General features: G+C 40.6%; 2 protein-coding genes across 6 annotated transcripts in view; both read left to right on the top strand.

Annotated features, from left to right (window-relative positions):
* The window catches only part of CAPRIN2 (caprin family member 2), a 32,990-nt gene extending 25,532 nt beyond the window's left edge, over positions 1 to 7,458 (top strand). For 3 of the 4 annotated variants that reach the window (XM_053978422.1, XM_053978421.1, XM_053978419.1), the window contains 5 exons: positions 1,030 to 1,213; positions 2,769 to 2,954; positions 4,216 to 4,316; positions 5,031 to 5,097; positions 6,534 to 7,458. In XM_053978422.1, the coding sequence (XP_053834397.1) occupies positions 1,030 to 1,213; positions 2,769 to 2,954; positions 4,216 to 4,316; positions 5,031 to 5,097; positions 6,534 to 7,102 (1,107 nt within the window). In that variant the 3' untranslated portion in view covers positions 7,103 to 7,458. The remainder of the gene's footprint in view (positions 1 to 1,029; positions 1,214 to 2,768; positions 2,955 to 4,215; positions 4,317 to 5,030; positions 5,098 to 6,533) is intronic. The other variant, XM_053978420.1, reaches the window with a different exon arrangement.
* A 6,906-nt stretch (positions 7,459 to 14,364) lies between these two features.
* The window catches only part of IPO8 (importin 8), a 44,002-nt gene continuing 40,127 nt past the window's right edge, over positions 14,365 to 18,239 (top strand). For both annotated transcript variants that reach the window (XM_053978423.1, XM_053978424.1), the window contains exon 1: positions 14,365 to 14,464. In XM_053978423.1, coding sequence (XP_053834398.1) covers positions 14,381 to 14,464 — 84 coding nt within the window. In that variant the 5' untranslated portion in view covers positions 14,365 to 14,380. The remainder of the gene's footprint in view (positions 14,465 to 18,239) is intronic.

Here is an 18,239-nt window from a genome sequence, read left to right as displayed (position 1 = left end):
TTTTACTTCACAGTGGTTCAAAATTTATGCTCAACACTTCAGTATCACAAGACATTTCTACTGCCTCTTAGAGGCAATACTGGGTTTCTTGACCCTGGAAAAAGTATTATTTTTGTGTTGTTTTTTTTTTTTTTAATTGTAAGGGCATCTGCAAATGGCAAGAAGTGTCAAGCTGTGAAGCTGTTTCTTGCATCATCTAGCTGTGGCTTTTGCCCAAGTCTCTTCAGAGAGTTTATAGTCTTGTTAGATACACCTGTAGACTCAGTACCAGTACAGCTGACAGCTCTTTATGTGAAATTTAGATCCTTTTAATCAAAACAGACTTTGCCTATTTGATGTTGATGCTTGTTGTCACTTTTGACAGCATTATTTCTGGCAATTGTGTCATTGGCTATAAAGTAATACAGTCACTGGAGTGACTGAAGTCTGGATTATTAGATTTAACTAGCAGTAATATCTGCTCATCATTGTACTGCCCATACTATAACATTTAAATGACAAGACTTAGGTTAATTGTTTACTCTTGGGGAATGTAAAAAGAGTAGGAAAAATGAAGCTCCATTTACTGAAGGGGCAAATGATGTCTAATATGGTGTTTGAGTGGATAGCAGTGTTACATCAGGTTCCAAGACATGCAGAAGGACCCAGATTCTTCCCAAATGTGACTATCTCATCTCAGAATAGGCTGTCCCAGCTTCAGCTTGAGCTGTAGGACAGGTAGTCAGTGGATTTCACAGTGGATTTCCCACTGAAGGAAAATACCTTGTTGTATGGTAATTGTTCTGCTGACAGAGTACAATAGCTGTTCCTTGGGTAGTAGCTCCATAAACAGGAGCGTGTTCTGTAAGTTTACTGAGAGGGAAAATTATGGGTTGATGTATGATGTTTTTGGTTATTTCTAATAAACAGCTGGTGTTCTAGAAATACACTAAAAAGCATATGGATTCAAACCACAGCGTAGCAGGGTGGTGGTGTTAGGCAGAGATGTTAGCTGGTAGTGTTAAGCACTTGTTTGCAAATATGTTGTAGGTATTTAAAGTGAATGCACCACTGCCTCCACGTAAAGACCAGGAAATTAAAGAGGATTCTTCATATTCAGCGGGATATAACCAGAGTTTCTCCACAGCAAGTACACAGACTCCTCCTCAATGCCAGTTGCAATCTTCTCATGTTGCAGAACAAACCTCTCTTTCACAAGAATCTATGTCTTCAGGTGAGAACTGCACTTGTATCTGTATTTCAAGTAGTCTTTCAATATGTTCAGTTTATAATAGTATTTAAATTCCCTATCATGTGCTGTGAATACCTACCCCAGTGAAATTCTTAACAGGTGCTACAGAAATGTCTAATATTAGGCATATGTCAACTCTAATGTAGTTGATGGTATGTAAACTTAATTTCAAAACTGCTAGCAGGATGAAAGGCTGGTTCAAACTTGTTTCTTTAGATGAACAGACTGTTGTCACTTCCATGTCTGAATTTCCCAGTAGGTGAAACATTCAAGTATGTGGTGATACTTGCCAGTCAAACAACGATTTGCTTGGAATAGTAGCAATGATGAAATACTCTTATTTGGAACCATTAATTTGGTCTCTGGTAATAGTGCTGTCAGTGCTGGGAGTTGCTGAATGCTGAGTAAGAAAGCTGGGATAAGTTTTCAATCTGACCTGAGAAATACTGAGTTAGTAAGTGGTCTTGAGCTGTTGCATTCAACACAAACCTGATTTACTTGGTGTTCAGGTAGTGTAAGAGGTGGATTTGTATAGCTGACACTAAATTTGACATGAAACTGGCCCCTAAATGTCTTGAAATTTTAGGATGAAAGAAAGTGACAACTAGGGACCTGTATTCCTAAGGCCATCAAATAAAATGGCTCAAGGTCATTTACAACTGCTGTTTTTCTGCCAGAGTGATTTCCACAGGTCTTAGACTAGAAAGAGACTGATAGTGTGTGAAGTCAATGAGACATTAAGAACTCAGAACAGTGTAAGTGCAGCAGTCAGGAAAGCATGTTCAATGTTCCTTCTCATCACTTACACTACAGGTGATAAGCCTTCTGGATTTTTTTGTAGAAAATCATAATTTTTTAATAGCCTTGTGCAATGGCTCTCCACACACTTCACATAGGGGTTTATGCTGTTGTTCTGGATCCATTTTAAGCTTTTTGGATTGAAATAAAGCATGGCCTTGTGGAAGTACATTTGTGGTTGTAAGGTTTGTGTTTAAAGCTAACTACTCACCCTTGTGAGTGAAAAGCATTCTTGAATACATTTTACTTGGAGTTGAATGGCCTAGTATGTGGTAGGAATGTCTGTTGAAGAGACTGAACCCAAATATCTGCTTTCCATAGTTCTCTTATTGCTATCTAGGTATGATGGAGTTTGTCTTGCTGTTTCAAGGGATGTCAATACTGAGGCGACCTAGTTTATCAGTGCAAATTCTTAATCAAAGGTTACTTGATTTTAACCTAGATTATTTTCATGCTGCTGGCAAGCTTGTTCTCACCTGTGGAACTGACTCTTGTTGAATGCATTAGGGGCTTGCACTGAGAGCCTTTGCTGTCTACAGTAGATTTTAACAAGCACTACACTTTACAAAACAAAGGGAAGGATCCAATCACTTAAATGAAGTAATGAAGGGACAGAAGAACAGTCTATTCAGAGCAGCTTAATTGGTCTCTGAATGTCCTAATACTACCCTTGCTGCTGTGTGTGGTAACTCACTGTAGTTATAAAAAGCTTTGACTTATCTCTACCTTCTGTTTTAAGCAGTGAACTATCAACCTGATGGAGCTGTTCCTGTTAGCAATGGTAGCCTTGCCTTTTATCCAGGACAGGCTAATGTTATTCCCAGACCCCCTCAGCCTTACCTCAACAGTCGTGGGTCTGTCAGAGGGTCTGCTAGAGGTGGAAGGTCATTGGCTAATTCGTATCGCTCCCCTGGTGGGTACAAAGGTATGTCTGTATTTACTGTCATCCTAAAGAACATCTAATGTCCTGCCAGTAGAATGTGATTTAACACAACACAGTATTAAATTCATGCTCTTTATGTGAAATGTCTCAAAAACAAGACTTTAAGGGCAATGTGCAGAGAATGGGGCCCTCTGTTGTAGAATTTAAGGAAATTCATTCTAACTTTTATTTGTGGTCCCTGTACTTGAGATGTTAGGCCAAAAGGCAGAGCAATTTCATAGCTTAAATATGAAGACAGAAGCTTTCACTAATAGGTTATTAGATTACTCATATGGACTTTTCTGTTGGCAATTTCATTTGCTGTTCTGAACTTCTTACCCACTTAATTCTTTCTCTTGGCATCTTGCTGACAAACTGGGCAGGCATCTTCCTCTTCACATACCACTTACTATGTGTGTGCAAAATAAGGTATTTTTTGCTTAGGACTGCTCACTTTAATATTACCAGCAGAAACCAGGATGGGGGAGAGGCTCCCAGTAATGAAGAGCCTTTCTAGACTAATAAACTGAAGAGTTTTAACAGGAGCCTTATTTGGTCTCTACAGAGCAGTTATTCTTTGGCTGCTAGCTGAAGTACTATAGGGAGTTTCAGCAGACTTTAAGCAGTTACTAAAGGTTGTTGGTAGCTACCAGCTGCAGGTTGTGGCCTATTCCCCTTTGAAGTGAAGGGCACTTAGTCTGTGCTTCAGTTGTTGGGCTGAGCCTGCTCAGTACCTTGTAGGAACATGTACCAGATGATGAGTTTTATAGTTCTGACTTAACAGCAGTCCAGGGTTTGATGGTGTCTGGTATGAAATTACTTGCAGCTCTGCTTTACTAGTTAAATAATAGCTTAAGTTAATAGCTAAAGAGGCAAAATATTATAGTAGCCCCAAAATGTATACCAGTAATAGCTCAGTGTATGTAACAGAAAAGAAAGTGTTTCTTAATCCGATTTCCGGATTTAGCAAGCTTTTCAGCTGTTCTGTGACATTCTATTAGTATCACAGGGAAAAGATAGGGCATGATGTTAATATTTTTAAATACACAATTTTGATATAGCCACAGTGTAAGTTATGAGTAGCTACTGAAATGCATTTGTTATAGGAGTAACAAGGTTCCTATTCAATTCCAAATTTAAAAATAGGTCTGTTACTGCATAACTTAATGTACATAATTGCAAAAAAAAAGCTGTAGTTAAATTCTGGACTTGTACTGTAAATCAAACAATGAATGATACTGAATAATCGTCTTTATTTGAACAGGTTTTGATGCTTACAGAGGTTCACCTTCATTAACTAATGGCAACTATGGCCAGCTACAGTTTCCTGGTAGAGATTATGCTGGAATGCCATATTCTCAGAGGGTAAGTATTGACTTTATTTCAAGTAGCCTTCTGCTGTATAGGAGCTAACATTTCTTCTAACAGTTTTTCATTATTTTAAGAGGTGAACTATTACAAGCTGGAGGTTTTGTTTCACAGACAAATCCTTTTGTGGAATGGTAGACAACAGCTGAAATAAGTCAGTTCAGACAGGTAACATCTCTATGGCAGGTTGATTTTAGTCTGGAAGCAACCTATGAAATGCAAACAGATGATAAATAACATATTGTATGAGTCTGGTCTATTTTTAAAAAGATGGCTCACTAAAATGCCTCTGTAATGAAAAATAATGAACTCCTAAATGGACTGGCTGAGAATGTGGCTAGGCCAAAACTCCAAAAATAATAGAAAACAAACTTAAGAAGGCAAAGGTTCCTGGTGTGAGGTGGGTCTGTCAATGTCTTCTATGCAGGCTCATGGACTTAGAACAGACTTGAGATTTAAGGGTATTGCTCCGTAACATCAACTGACTCCATAGTTCAGAAGCTAACTTGATACAACAGGCATCAAAGTAGATCTTGAATTTCATATAAGCTATTATCAAAGTAAATTTTCCATAAGTAAAGCTCTTTCTCTGCATCTTGTTTCTGAACTCTGTCCCTGTATTTTAGAGGCGGAATTCATTGTGAAAAAGTGTATTGGCCTCCGTTGAGTTCAGATTTGCTTATAGCAATCTTCCTAACACTTCTCTTTCAGGATGTTAATTACCAGCAGTGCTATAAACGAGGTGGGATAAGCAGTGGTCCTCGAGCAAATTCAAGAGGTAAGGCCAAAAGCAGGCCCCCAGTGGTCCAGTATGTGCTTAGGCATTGCAGCTGGGATGTTACTGGGAACAGTGTGAGAAGCAGAATATGATCCCTCACCTAACAGATTGATCTTGGTGTAAATTAACCAAGCTTAGCTGGAGGCTTGAGTGCTGTTCTTCCACAGCATTGCACAGCAGAGGATTTAAATTCACTATTCTATCTGGAGTCTTCATGTCAAAGTTTTGACACAATGGTACCTTATTGAACTTCACAAATAACCTGACTAGGAAAACACACAGAGCAATTCCCTGTGTTCAGGGAAGAAGCACTGGGTTTCTCCCCTTATTTATGTAGTCTCCCCTTATTCTGGGTCAGCTATCAGATCACAGAGACTTTGTAAAATTATTTTTTCTATGAAGATGTATTTGGTAATACAGGTTTACTTTGTATTTCCATAGTCGAGTATAAAACCTAAAGAAATAAATAAGGCTAGTTGTGTCCAAGCATGAATAGCATGTGCTTTGAAGAGTTGGAAACAAGATGAATTGTTTCTACTGTATGTGCTGGAAAAAGATGGACTTCCAGTGCTACAGGTGAGAAGTGAGATGAAGAGTAGCTGTAGATCACTATTTTAGAGACTAAAGGGAAATTATGGCATATTGTAGAAGCTGTTTTAGGATAAAACAGGTCATTCTAACTTGAGGAATAGAATATACTTCAGCAAATAACAAAATTAACAGCTGATGGAAGTACTCATTAGCATTAGGATCTCACAGCAACTTCACTTATTTTAATGTCTGTCTTAAGGTGTTGTTTTCCAGTGGAAATAAATGGTTTGCAGCTTGACTGTGGCTGCTCTAAATTTCTCAGATCTAATAAGGTTTTCATTCTAGACCCTTTTAACTTGGATATTTGGGAAGATTAACAGCTTTATTTTGGGGAGTGAAGTGCAGAAGACTTAAAAGCAACACTAGTTTGTCAGACTTAAAATATTCTAGCATCATAAGTTGAAAAGGTATACAAGAAATGCAACTCTAGAACAACAGCGTTGCGTAACATTAAGTGAAAATTGAGATCTTGAAGGTAACTTGGCTTTAACTTTGTCAGTGTTTTCAGCAATTACATTTTATTTCTTCTGAGAAGTTAGCATATGCTTTTTAAGTTAACATATGACATACTAAAGGTAAAACAATTACAACCTGCTGCCCTCTCCTACTTGGAAGTATAAGAAGTAATTGTTCGTAGTTCAGTTATGTCTCATCCTGCTCAATGCAAGTGTGATGAATGTAAGCCAGCTTCAAAGTTGTGTTTTCACTGGAGTCCTTTGACAATCTGCTGTGGCTCAAAGATCAATCTACTGCAAAGCCTGTAAACTTGCTGCTTAAGATTATGCCCACAGGTTTAAGGGTATACTTCTGTTATAACACTCACCACTGCTAATGGTTTTTAACAGCAGGGTGGAGTGACTCCTCTCAGGTGAGCAGCCCAGAACGAGACAATGAGACCTTTAACAGTGGGGACTCTGGGCAGGGAGACTCCCGCAGCATCACCCCTGTGGATATGCCAGTGACCAGCCAGGCTGCTACTATACTCCCGGTGCACGTCTATCCGCTGCCGCAGCAGATGAGGGTCGCCTTCTCCGCCGCTCGAACATCCAACCTGGCCCCTGGAACTCTAGACCAGCCCATTGTGTTTGACCTGTTGCTGAACAACCTTGGAGAAACTTTTGATATCCAGCTTGGTAGGTTCAACTGTCCAGTGAATGGTACCTATGTCTTCATCTTCCACATGCTGAAACTGGCTGTGAATGTCCCCCTGTATGTGAATCTCATGAAGAATGAAGAGGTCCTTGTGTCAGCGTATGCGAATGATGGGGCTCCTGACCATGAAACAGCCAGTAACCATGCAGTCCTGCAGCTGTTCCAGGGAGATCAGATCTGGCTACGGCTGCATCGGGGAGCCATCTATGGAAGCAGCTGGAAATACTCCACCTTTTCGGGATACCTCCTTTATCAGGACTAAAATCCAGTGCAATGTTTACAAAAGAGCTGCTCCAAACACCTTGGTGAGGGGGGTGGGACTAGCTTTGCACTTATTACTGACTTTATAGAGGATATGTGGTTCCAGTATTAGTGGGAAATGGTGGTCCTGTTTTGCAAGGTGAAATCATGGAGTTGGGGTACTGAATCAGCACTAATTTGGCACTTTATCAGTTGTGATGTAGCCTTGCTAATAAAGCTGTGAATGTATATTGTTTGCACTTACCCTAAACTGTATTAATGTCCAGCTTACTACACTATTGATTGCCTCAAGTATGGGCTATTCACAATGCCTTGTTGTGCCTCAATAAAACAAGTTAATATGCATTTTAGTATTAATCTTGCCTGTGGTTTTAATTTTAAGACATATCACAGACATTTTTCCTGATGTGGGGTGTACATGAATATTACATAGAACTGGTCTCCAAGTTTCAATAATTTAGGGTAATTTGTATTTAACTGGGATTGTTTCAGTTCCTGCTTAATGCCATTCTCAAGAGTGTTACCTTGATCAAAAGGAATTCAAGATTTAGCCACCTTTTTTCTTTCTAAAGGTCAAGAAAATTACCTGAAAGGTCAAGAAATCACAAGTGCAATGCTACATACTTCATTAGAACTACATCTTTTAAATATATACCCTGTCAAAATCTAGCATGGTCATAGCACCTGTCCTTCAGTAGTGAAGTAGTTGAAATTCGTAAACCTACCAACAGTTATTCAAGGGGCTGGCTTACACTGTTATTCAGCTGCAATATATTTTAATGTTAAAATTCAACTTTATGAAGCATAAATGTGTATGGCTTCCCCCCTGCATGAGACTTGAATCAGATTTTAATACAGGTTATTTCCTCATTTCAGAGAACTGCTGAGGAACTTGGTATTTGTAGTTGAAGCCTGGTGCTTGCATTTTACATCAAACCTGAATACAAATGCTAGGAAGCATTTCTGAAATCCCTTTCTTAAAGCTCTTGGGCTTTTTGACCAGCCTTCAGCATTCCTGTGGCTTGAGAACTGAACAGCCATGATGTAGGTCCTTGTCTAAGCTGCAATGTCAAATACTATAAGTAGTTTCAATGTTTAAAATGGTAATATGAACTAGTAAGAAGGTAGGTCACTGGCTCTCTCTCCTTTCAAAAGCTTCAATAAAATGTTTTAATAGCAGAAAGCACTTGATCTGAGTGAACTAAATTAGCCAGTGCACAAGCCTGACTGGTATATCTAAGGCTGAAGCAGAACTATGCAGAGTGAAAGCAACTGAGCTATCTGCTTATTTAAATAAAAGTAAGAACCTAAACTGAACAAACCTCAGACCTGGTATAAAGCTGCTCTTTCTAGCTGAGCAGTTTCAGAGCTTCCAGCTTCAGTTTGCCCTTGCTATCCTGCAGATGCCAAAAAAAGTCTGGTATGACTTTACGAAGTTACTGGCATAAAGGTCTTGATTTTGTTCCAAGCTCAGCTTTCTTTTTCATATAGATTTTGAGGGTGATCATATTCTAAGTATGGGTTTAATTCCTTTAGTAAATTTTGAGAGAAGTTGACATAGGACAAGCTTTGGGAAACCTGGTTTTTACCACTACAAAAATGTCAAGCCTTAACTATTGTACACTAAGCCTGTATTTTGTATTTTTAAACATGCTAGTTTTGACTTTAGCCAACAAAGAGGTTTATTTCTAGAACACCCACTACAGAATAAGTGGCAGTTTAATTAAATCTGAGGTAAACATTTTTGTTTCTGAGCTGTATCTTGTATAAGATGGATTTTTACATGCCTAGCTAAAAGAGTACACAGGTACAGCCAGAATTGTGCAGGTAAGATGAAATAGAATACTTAAGTATACAATTCCTTGACCATAGGTTATGTAATAGATTTTTTTTTTTTTAAAAAAAGTGAACATTTTTAGGCTTTAGTCTGAATCACAATAATCTCTACAGTAGTAGCTACTTTAAAATAAAATGTCTGGCTTTGTCCTGCTATTTTTATTTGAAAAGAATACACAACTTGGAGAAGTCTCATCCCTTAGAATAACTAAAAAATATGATTGATTTGTAGGTTTCACACAACTTTTTTAGCAAGAATTGTTGGTTTTCACTGTTTTTAGCCAGCTGTGAATGCAGGTTTTACTAGCCTCTGTTACAAAAAGGAGGGTAAGTACAACTGAACAGGTACTGTCCTTAAGAAGGTTTCAGAAGCAACTCAAAAGGCTGTAACTGAAACTTAAATGCTAAGACTGTTTAAAAAAAAACACTATAGAAGACCAAGCCAAGCACCTTTTTTTCCATACCCATAGATGGCCACAATCCACTGGCAGAAAATTGCTATTCTGATCTACAAAATACATAAAAATGTTATGTCATATAATTTTGCCATAATGATAAACACTAGGGTAGGGATATCTCATTATACTTCTAGACTAATAATTGTTTTTTAAAGCTTCTCAAAGGACTTCAGAATATTTCAGTGCATTTTCTACTGACACAGTTTTAGTCTAGTCAGTATGTCCAGACCAATGACCTAGTTCTTTATTCTGCTTCTGGGCAAAACATTTAACAGGTGAGTTTCACAACCTGGAAATAATTTACTGTGTTGTTTTCATGTAAATACTGTCTGAGAGTGTAAGTTGTATTTACACTTCTTTTTCCTCAGTAATTTTTAAATGTAGTTGATTGAATCATTGCATTAGGAAAAATGCCTTCACTATATAAGGATTATAATCAATTAAAACATACAAAGGGGCATCATCATTCTGCTAAATTTCCTGTTGCTGTCTGCTGTGCAAATTGGATACCACCTAAATTCTCTCTGATCTACTTCTCTTGTGCAGCCTGCTTAAGATTAAAGGTAAGAAACACTATGTTTTCATAGGGAGTAAATTTGTGTTTTCTTCTCTTGACATCAGTGAAATATTGGAATTACACTGAAATGAGAGGGTGTAATGGTTTGGCTGAGAGAGAGTTAATTTTAATCAGAGTAACTGGTATGGGGCTGTATTTTGGATTTGTGACCAAAACAGTGTTGATAACTCAGGGATATTTTGGTTATTGCCAAGCAAGCCTTGCACAGAGTCAAGGCCTTTACTGCCTCTCACACTGCCCCACCAGTGAGTGGGCTGGGGGAGCACAAGGATTTGTGTTTGGGAGGGGTTAAAGCCAGGACAGCTGATCCCAACTGACCCAAGGGATACCCCAGCCCAGGTGATGATGATGATGTGTTTAGCAATACAAGCTGGGGGAAGAAGGAAGAGAGGGGGACATTTGAGTTACAAAGCCATCTGACATATGTGGTAGAGCCCTGCTTTCCTGGAAATGGCTGAACACCTGCCTGCCCACAGGAAGTGGTGAATGAATTCCTTGCTTGGCTTTGCTTGAGTTTCTGCTTTACCAGTTAAACTGTCTTTATCTGAACCTACAGGCTTTCTCACTTTTGCCTTTCCAGTTCTTTTCCCTGTCCCACTGGAGGAGAGTGGCTGTGTAAGGCTGAGCTGTGAGCTCAGGGGGGGTTCAACTGTGACAAAGACTTTCTTAAAGTTTTCAAAATTCTAACAGACTTGTGACTTTTGTGGGTTTTTTTCCAGGTCATGGAAGTGAGGGGAGATGATGAATAATCTGCCATCACTGCCATGGCTGACTTCCTGCAGCTAAGGAAACCTCCATCCTGCAGGCTGCAGTGGTGGTGCAGAGAACATCACTGCCCTGTTCTGCTGGTTATGTTTAGGTACCTCTTCCTCCCTGACTGCTTTGTTATCTACAGCTACTCCAACAAAACAGTCAGCAAGGGAGATGGCTTTGGAATTTCTGATCAAGGGCTTGTGTCTGGAGGATTGGAATACATTTATCTGCTGCAGATCATCCTTGCTAGCTCTTTATTAAACCTATACATGTCTTGTGAAGGATATGAAAAGTCTGTTGTGTATTATAATTGGAGAGATGCAGTACCATAACCAGGTAAAAATGAATTAACCCTAGTTACACACTTGTTCACAAGTCTCTGATCAACTTAATTTTCTCCCAACTATAAACAATTCTCTTAAGAATGAAAAAAACCTTATGTATTTGTGGTTTAAATGTTTCCTGGCAACGTTGTACTTGAAAAAATAATATTGTGAAGTACTAATCTGGCTGGAAAGTATTAGTTCATACAGCTTTTGGGCCCTAGAGTAAGGTTTGAGATGTGGTTGGTATGGAATGAAGGCTTTATGCTAAGTACAGATCCAATCACTTTAGTGCTCATTAGTTATCACTTAGTCATTAGTTTACTACAATGAAATAAACCCTGCATTGAGAACAGTGGTTTGCTTTTAGCCTGTAGCACATCACCCAGAGGAGTGCTCTTTTCTTTCTCATGCTTTTTCAGGAGTGTCTGTTACTAACTGCAACTTACACCCAGGTGCTGTCCTAAAGGGACTTGGTTGGCATGAAAAGAAAGGGGCTGTTCCATGCCACAGAACGTGTGTTACGTGCACCTGAGACCTCACCAGAGTGTATTTCAAAGCCACCAAATGTCAAAGGACTAATTGCAAATAACCTGCAACATGGAAGGCTTTTCAAGTTTTCCCAAAGTTCTTGAATTTAATACCGTTATTTTGATGGCATCTCTGTAAAGAACCAAGTCTAATTTTTGTTCAGGTCAAACTGGTTACTTTGAAAAGCCTTAGTTTCACAATTGAATTTTAAAATAAGATTGTTTGTTTTAAATACTTTACAAAACTGTTGTCATAGCACACCTGGAAAGATTTGGAACTTTAAAACCCCCACATCTTTGCTTTGCATTATCTCCCTCGTACTATCATTCTTTTTTTTTTTTTTTTCCTTACTTGCATACTGGTGCAACTTTGATTTAATTTGGTTTAGTTTTTTAATATCTCATTTGTCCCTTCACATTTGACCTTCTGTCACCAGCAGTTAGAAGGCTGACAAGAAAAATCACTGAATTTTACCTCAGATTTTTTATTTGCAGAGTAGCAGAACAGATTTAAAAAACCAAACCATTCATTTTAAGTACATGAAACCCCAAACATTAACAGAATCTTTGCTCTAACAAAAAGGAATATGAATTATTGCTTACAAGCAGTTACTTTCATCCTGTAGTTTTTGAAGTCACATAAAACTATTTCATTTAATGACTAAACTTATTTTTAGACTAACATAGTCACTGGTATCTATGAAGGTTCATGTTCTACAGAAAGAAGTATTGGGCATCCAGAAAACCCAGGGAACAGGCAAACTACAATGCTTGCAACACTGAAAGTACCATTTTAAATGCAAGAGGTAAGTGCAATAAAATTCATTTTAGGAAGATGTTATAACACCCTTTAAGGATATTCTGTTCTTTATTGGTATGTTTTACATCACTAGCTCTACAGAAATCCTTCAATAAATAAATTTAATAACTTTTAAGTTTGCCTACCATGGATGAATACATAGAAATGGAATGAAACAGGACTGCTCCAAAACAGGCCATAACATGTTAATTTGGGAAAAGGGAATAGAGATACACCACTACAAATCCTTTAAAGCAATCTGGATAAAGCAAATCCTTTAAAGCAATCTGCTGTGATAGGGAATCCAAGATTTTTTTAAGTGGGCAGTTTTCCCTGGACAATTTATTACCTTAATCAAAATGGGACAGCAACAAAGAATTACCATTGTTAATAATATATACACTAACTTTTTACCCTAACACTGGTTTTATTTGAATTTTATGAGTATTACTGAGCACACTCTCATCTGCTTTTAAGAAGAAAGGGAAAGGTCAATGGAAGTGCCTATGATTTCTTGCTAATGCTGTAGAGCCGCATCACAGGAGAAAGGAAAGATAACGATCAGGTGTTCTGCAACACTTCAAAAGGTGATGAAAAGCACAAGAGAACGCACAATCTCCCCATGTCAGGTAGGTGCAATTTATGGTGACAGCTGGATTCCTTTTTAGTTAGAGGCAAAGTTACTAAGGGACATTTAAAAAATTATTATTAAATCACTATAGTGCCAGCTGCTTTAACATTTTGGTTTCTACTGTAATTACAATGAACAAATGACATATTGTCCAACTGTATTAAGACACCTATATAATGGGATGATCTTGTAATTGCTGTTGTGTTTCACTCCTCCTAAGCACAGCAAATAGTCTTTCAGTTCTTCCAACCAGTTAATCACACATCTCTGGTTTGTATATATTATGTGAAACATCACCTGCAGAAGTAACCAAAGGATTTGGCTCACCAAAACCACATTAGTCAGAGGTTTCTCTGGTCTATTTACCTGAGAATTATGCCTTTGACAGACATCTTTCTTACACCTGCACAGATGCTTAAATCTTCATTTGGTTCACTAGCATGTTCTGGGATTTAAGGGGGGAAATAATAGGCAAGGAGTGGAGAATCTGGGTGGGGCAGGTGTTTTGAGTTTTGAAGTGTTAGAGGTGGTGTTTGTACATTCCTGACAACCTGAGGGGTAAGCATCTCCTACCCCCTCTCACACACAAACAGCATTAAGACGAGCAAACCCTTTTCAGGTTCTACTAATCTACATAATGAGGACAAGTATCACACAGAAACGTGCTCAGAAGCAGAGTAGGAATTATGACGTGTGACCCAACTGTGCGTTTGAGTAAAATCCTTGCAGCAAATTTCTGTCTTCCTGTATGTTGTCAGTCGTTCTTGTGCAGGGCACATCCCTGAGGCACCTGGATAAGCGTGACCAGTGTCAGTTCTCCTCCATGGACCTGACCTCATCACCTCGTCCAGTCCCCGTGTTCTCACTCTTAATTCTTGTGCGAACGACTCGCGGGATAGCAAATACAGAACACCCAAGCCTGGCATGAAAGCTGAAAAGCTACCTAGAAAAACAGAATAAACTATTAAGATAGAAAAATGGGATTTTTACATCCTAATTTAAAAACAACCCGTGCAGGGCGCGGCGGGAGCCGCCCCCGCCGTTCCGTACAGCGACATGGGCTCCCCCATGGAGTCACGGCCCGCAAGCCCCACCCCCTGCGAGCCCTCCCGGCTGACTCCTGTCCGTACAAGATGGCGGCCACCTCTCGTCGACCCCGTCCCGAAGCCAGAAGGCGGCGCCGCGGCCGTAAAGCAGTGCCCGCTTCCCGATATCCAGCTGTCGCAAACCGGTGAATGGCTGTGGAGAGGGGCCGGGGGGGTGGGGGACGCGGGCCCGCGCTGGTGGCACGGGGGGGCGGCGGCGCTAGCGGCGGCTCCTCCGCGTCCTGCTGCCCCGGGAAAGCGCTGCCTGCCGGCGGGTGAAGCCCAAGATGGATCCCAACAGGATCATCCAGGCGCTGAAGGGCACTATAGACCCCAAGCTGCGCGTCGCCGCCGAGAACGAGCTCAACCAGGTGAGGGGGGACCCGCGGGCGGCCCGCCCCACGCGCGGCACGGGGGCGTCCGGCCCCGCCGGCAGGGGCGGGGGGCGATCGCTGCTCGGCGCCGGGACCGCCCGCCCGCAGCGGGGGCCGGGGCCGGGGCCGGGGCCGGGCGGGTCGCTGCCCTCGCTCGGCGGTGACCGCGGTGCAGCGGCTCCAGAGCAGGCGCTCCCGAGTGCGGCAGCCCGGTGCTCGGCGTGGCCGGGGCGCTGCCGCTCGATGTTGGGAGGGATGACATTGATGTGGCCCTGCGCGGGTCGCGCCCTGGCGCTCACGGGACGGGCGGCAGTGACGCTCGGGGGGCGCGTTCTGTCCCGCTCAGCAGCACGGCAAGTGAAAGTTGGAGGAAGGCGCCTTAGGTTTCATGGGCAGTATATGTCGTGGCATCCTACAGTTAATCATAGAATTATAGAATATGCAGAGTCGGAAGGGACCCATCAGGATCATCGAGTCCAAGTCCTGGCCCTGCTGCCCAACACGATCCCCAAGAATCCCACCATGTGCCCGAGAGTGTTGTCCAAACGCTTCTTGAGCTCTGTTAGGCTTGGTGCTGTGACCACTTCCCCGGGGAGCCTGTTCCAGTGCCCAGCCACCCTCTGGGGGAAAAACCTTCTCCTAGAGTAGCAGCAATATGCACGGAATGAATCTGTGACTCCAACCTTTGAACGTTCGAGAAAAGAGAAAGTTCCCTTGCACAGCATTAATGAAACTTTAATTTCTATGCTTTGATGGAATATGTGATCCATTCTCTTTGAGGACTTGGGATTATTTGATTGTGTTGTTGTGTTAACAAAATAGTCAATGAGAATTGGTTGTCAGGAATTATGCTATTCAGGATTGCTCCTCTGGCTTAGTTTTATATTTAGGCAACTTAAAACTCCTTCTGAATTAGATATAGCTAATCCTTGCTTTAGCAGTTGGTAAATTCCTTTAGTAAATCAGTGGATTAAATGCTGGACATTGAAAATGCTCCTGTGAATATTTAGATAAGGATGCAAGGCTTTTTATCTCTTTTTGGCATAGTTGCTTTAAAAATCCATCAGCATCTGTTTTTATCACCTACTGCTAAGGGCTGAGAGGGAAATGACAAATATTTGTCAGCAGCCTGTTGCACAGCAGTCAAAACAACAATACAAACTACTGCTACTACAGTGTTCTGCTCAGAACAAAGAGGCAGCTGCTCGGTTCCTGGGTCCTGCTCCTAATACTGACATCACCAGTGAGTACTGGGAAACTCAGGAACAGTCTTGAAAGCATTTTAAGACTGAGAGCTGTAAAATGTTGTAAGTTTAAGTGATGGATAGTGCAATTCTCGTGAAAGACACAGGTTTTAGATTCAAGAGTGCAAGCAGACCTACGGAGAACAGGTTGAGATGAAGAATTTTTCTTTTAAAATACTTGATGCTTTTTCTTTTTTCTAACTATTATGAAGAATGAATCCTGGAATACAGGATATAGAATCCTGGAATAGGCATACCTATTTTTGTGTAGGCTTCCTGTTACCAGGTGAAGCGTGATGTATCTGACATAATGTGCTGAGGTAGTGCTGGGTTTGACATGACTCTTGGGAGGAGAGGAACAAAAGTACTCCTGAGCAATGTTGCTCAATGTGGGACTTAGACATCTTGAAGCTTTTTAGTGCTTTTGACGCAAGGCTTCAAAGCAAGGTGTCAGACTCCCCTCCCGTGTAGCTGATGGTAGTGTTGAAATGTCCCTGTGTTCCTGCAAGTGCTGGAATCCAGGTGCTGTTCTAGAATTTATCTTGTTCTAGCAAAGGGACCAATCCACCAACCAAACAGAAAATTCTCTGTTGATAAGTACCCGAAGTGGTGATGGAGCCCTTGGCTGAACAGAACAGGAGTTACCTTTGTTCTGTGTCATAGCTGCAGGGATGCTGCTCTTGAGACAGGTTCAGGGGTGTTGAGGTAAAACTTACCTGTGTTAGCTCATCTGCAGTGTACACTGGCATTCAGCTGTGAATCCAGGTAGTGCCATGAGTTTCCCAGACACTGCAGATCCTACTAGTGCACCAAGACAGTGCCTGTCTGTAGGCACCTCAGTGCTGTACAAGTACAGAGTCCTTTAGAACAATATCCTAATAGTCCTGACTCCACAGTTTGCTTACAGTGTAGAGCACAGGGAAATAGAGGGTACATGAATGAAAGCTTTTCCACCTGTAAGAAGTCCCAACATGTTTGAAAATGCTTCTTTCTCCTCTGTATGTTCCTGCACCTGCATAAAGATACACCGGTGAATTTGCTGTCTGCCTTCTGGATTATCGCCTAACTGCATTCAGAAAAGGAATCATGATTCCTTTTTTTTTTTCCTGTCCTTTTTATATCTATTAGAAGGCTGCTTATGAATTTTCTTCCTCTTGCAGCTAGAAACAAGTGTTGGTTTTCAGCCAAAATTGGTTTATGGTGCATTTATATCCATTTGTGCCAATCTTACTTCAGGTTTCTTGGTACCCTCTCTGACGGATTTGTCAAAGGCTGATCCCCTAGAGGACTGTTTTTCTAGCCTCAGCAGGGTATGTTTCCTTTGCCATATCATAAAACTGAATTTTTGAAATCTAGTAATAGGAGCACAGCTCTTCTCTGCACCAGTTTCCCTTTGAAATAATCCTTCTTGTGGAGTCTGGTCATTTGTGTTTGCAGTGTTCCAGAAAGTCTTGTGCTCAAAGCTGCTAATACCTCATTAAATACTAAATCTACAATTATCTTCTTTATGTACAACATCTACATGTTTCTTATCACTCAATCTACCAAAGTCCCTTGATCCTTTTATTCTGTTGTTCTTCACTCAGAAACCTCAAGTTTTTAGGAGTAGTTCTGTCGTCCTTGGGTACCTGACCATGTACTTTGGCCTTTTACCCCACTCCATTTTTGTTGGTGCAGTTCTATAGATCATTCAGTTCTTAGCAGGATTTTTCTGTTCTTTCTCCTTGGTTGGTGCTACTTCAAAATCATTAACAAACTTCACTTCTCTGTGTGATCTGAACACAACTGTAAGCGTGGGATTTATTTGAAATCTGATTCTTGCTAAATTAGAGCAGTTTCCTGCCAGGTCAGTGTCTATGTCATGTAATTGCTGTCATTTCCCTTTTAGCCTCTTGGGTTTCCAAGTGTACACGTCTTTCCATCCCCCTCTTTTTCTTTTGCACCCTTGCCCTGCCTTTTTTTAGTTCAGCTTTGTAATGTAATTAGCATGCACTTGGTGATGATATTTATCACTCACACTGTACTTAGTAGAACAGTTAGCTACCGTACCAAGAAATATATTCAGTTTCTGTGCATCATTTGTCAGTATCTGTTCCAGGCTATTACTCCTGTTACATCTGTCTCCTGGACTTCAAGGACTTTTGCTGAGTTCATTTATTTATTTATATTATGGTTATATACTGCTTTCATGTGCCATTTCTTGGAGTACTGTGAAATATACTTTACTGAATGTACAGAGTTATTCTAATTCCAGTTCAGATAGGATTTCCATACAGTTTTTATACATTAATCTTCAGTGGCCCAACATGCTGTAACACATTCCTTTGGCCTGTAGCAAAGGAGAAAACAAGAACTCGATTGCAGAAATACAGTTGGGCTTTTTAAATATTGAGTAGGAGTTACATAATTTGGCTTTGACAGCAACTGAGTAGCAGTGCTGGAAGAAGTGTGAAAAGATTACCCAAAAGCAGAAGAATCCAGAATAAAGTTTGGCTTCCTTCCATATCTTTCCACGTCTTTGTTGAGCT

Source organism: Vidua macroura, chromosome 5 (genome assembly GCF_024509145.1).
Source record: "Vidua macroura isolate BioBank_ID:100142 chromosome 5, ASM2450914v1, whole genome shotgun sequence".
NCBI lineage: Eukaryota > Metazoa > Chordata > Aves > Passeriformes > Viduidae > Vidua > Vidua macroura.
This window is presented reverse-complemented; position numbering and strand designations above follow the sequence as displayed.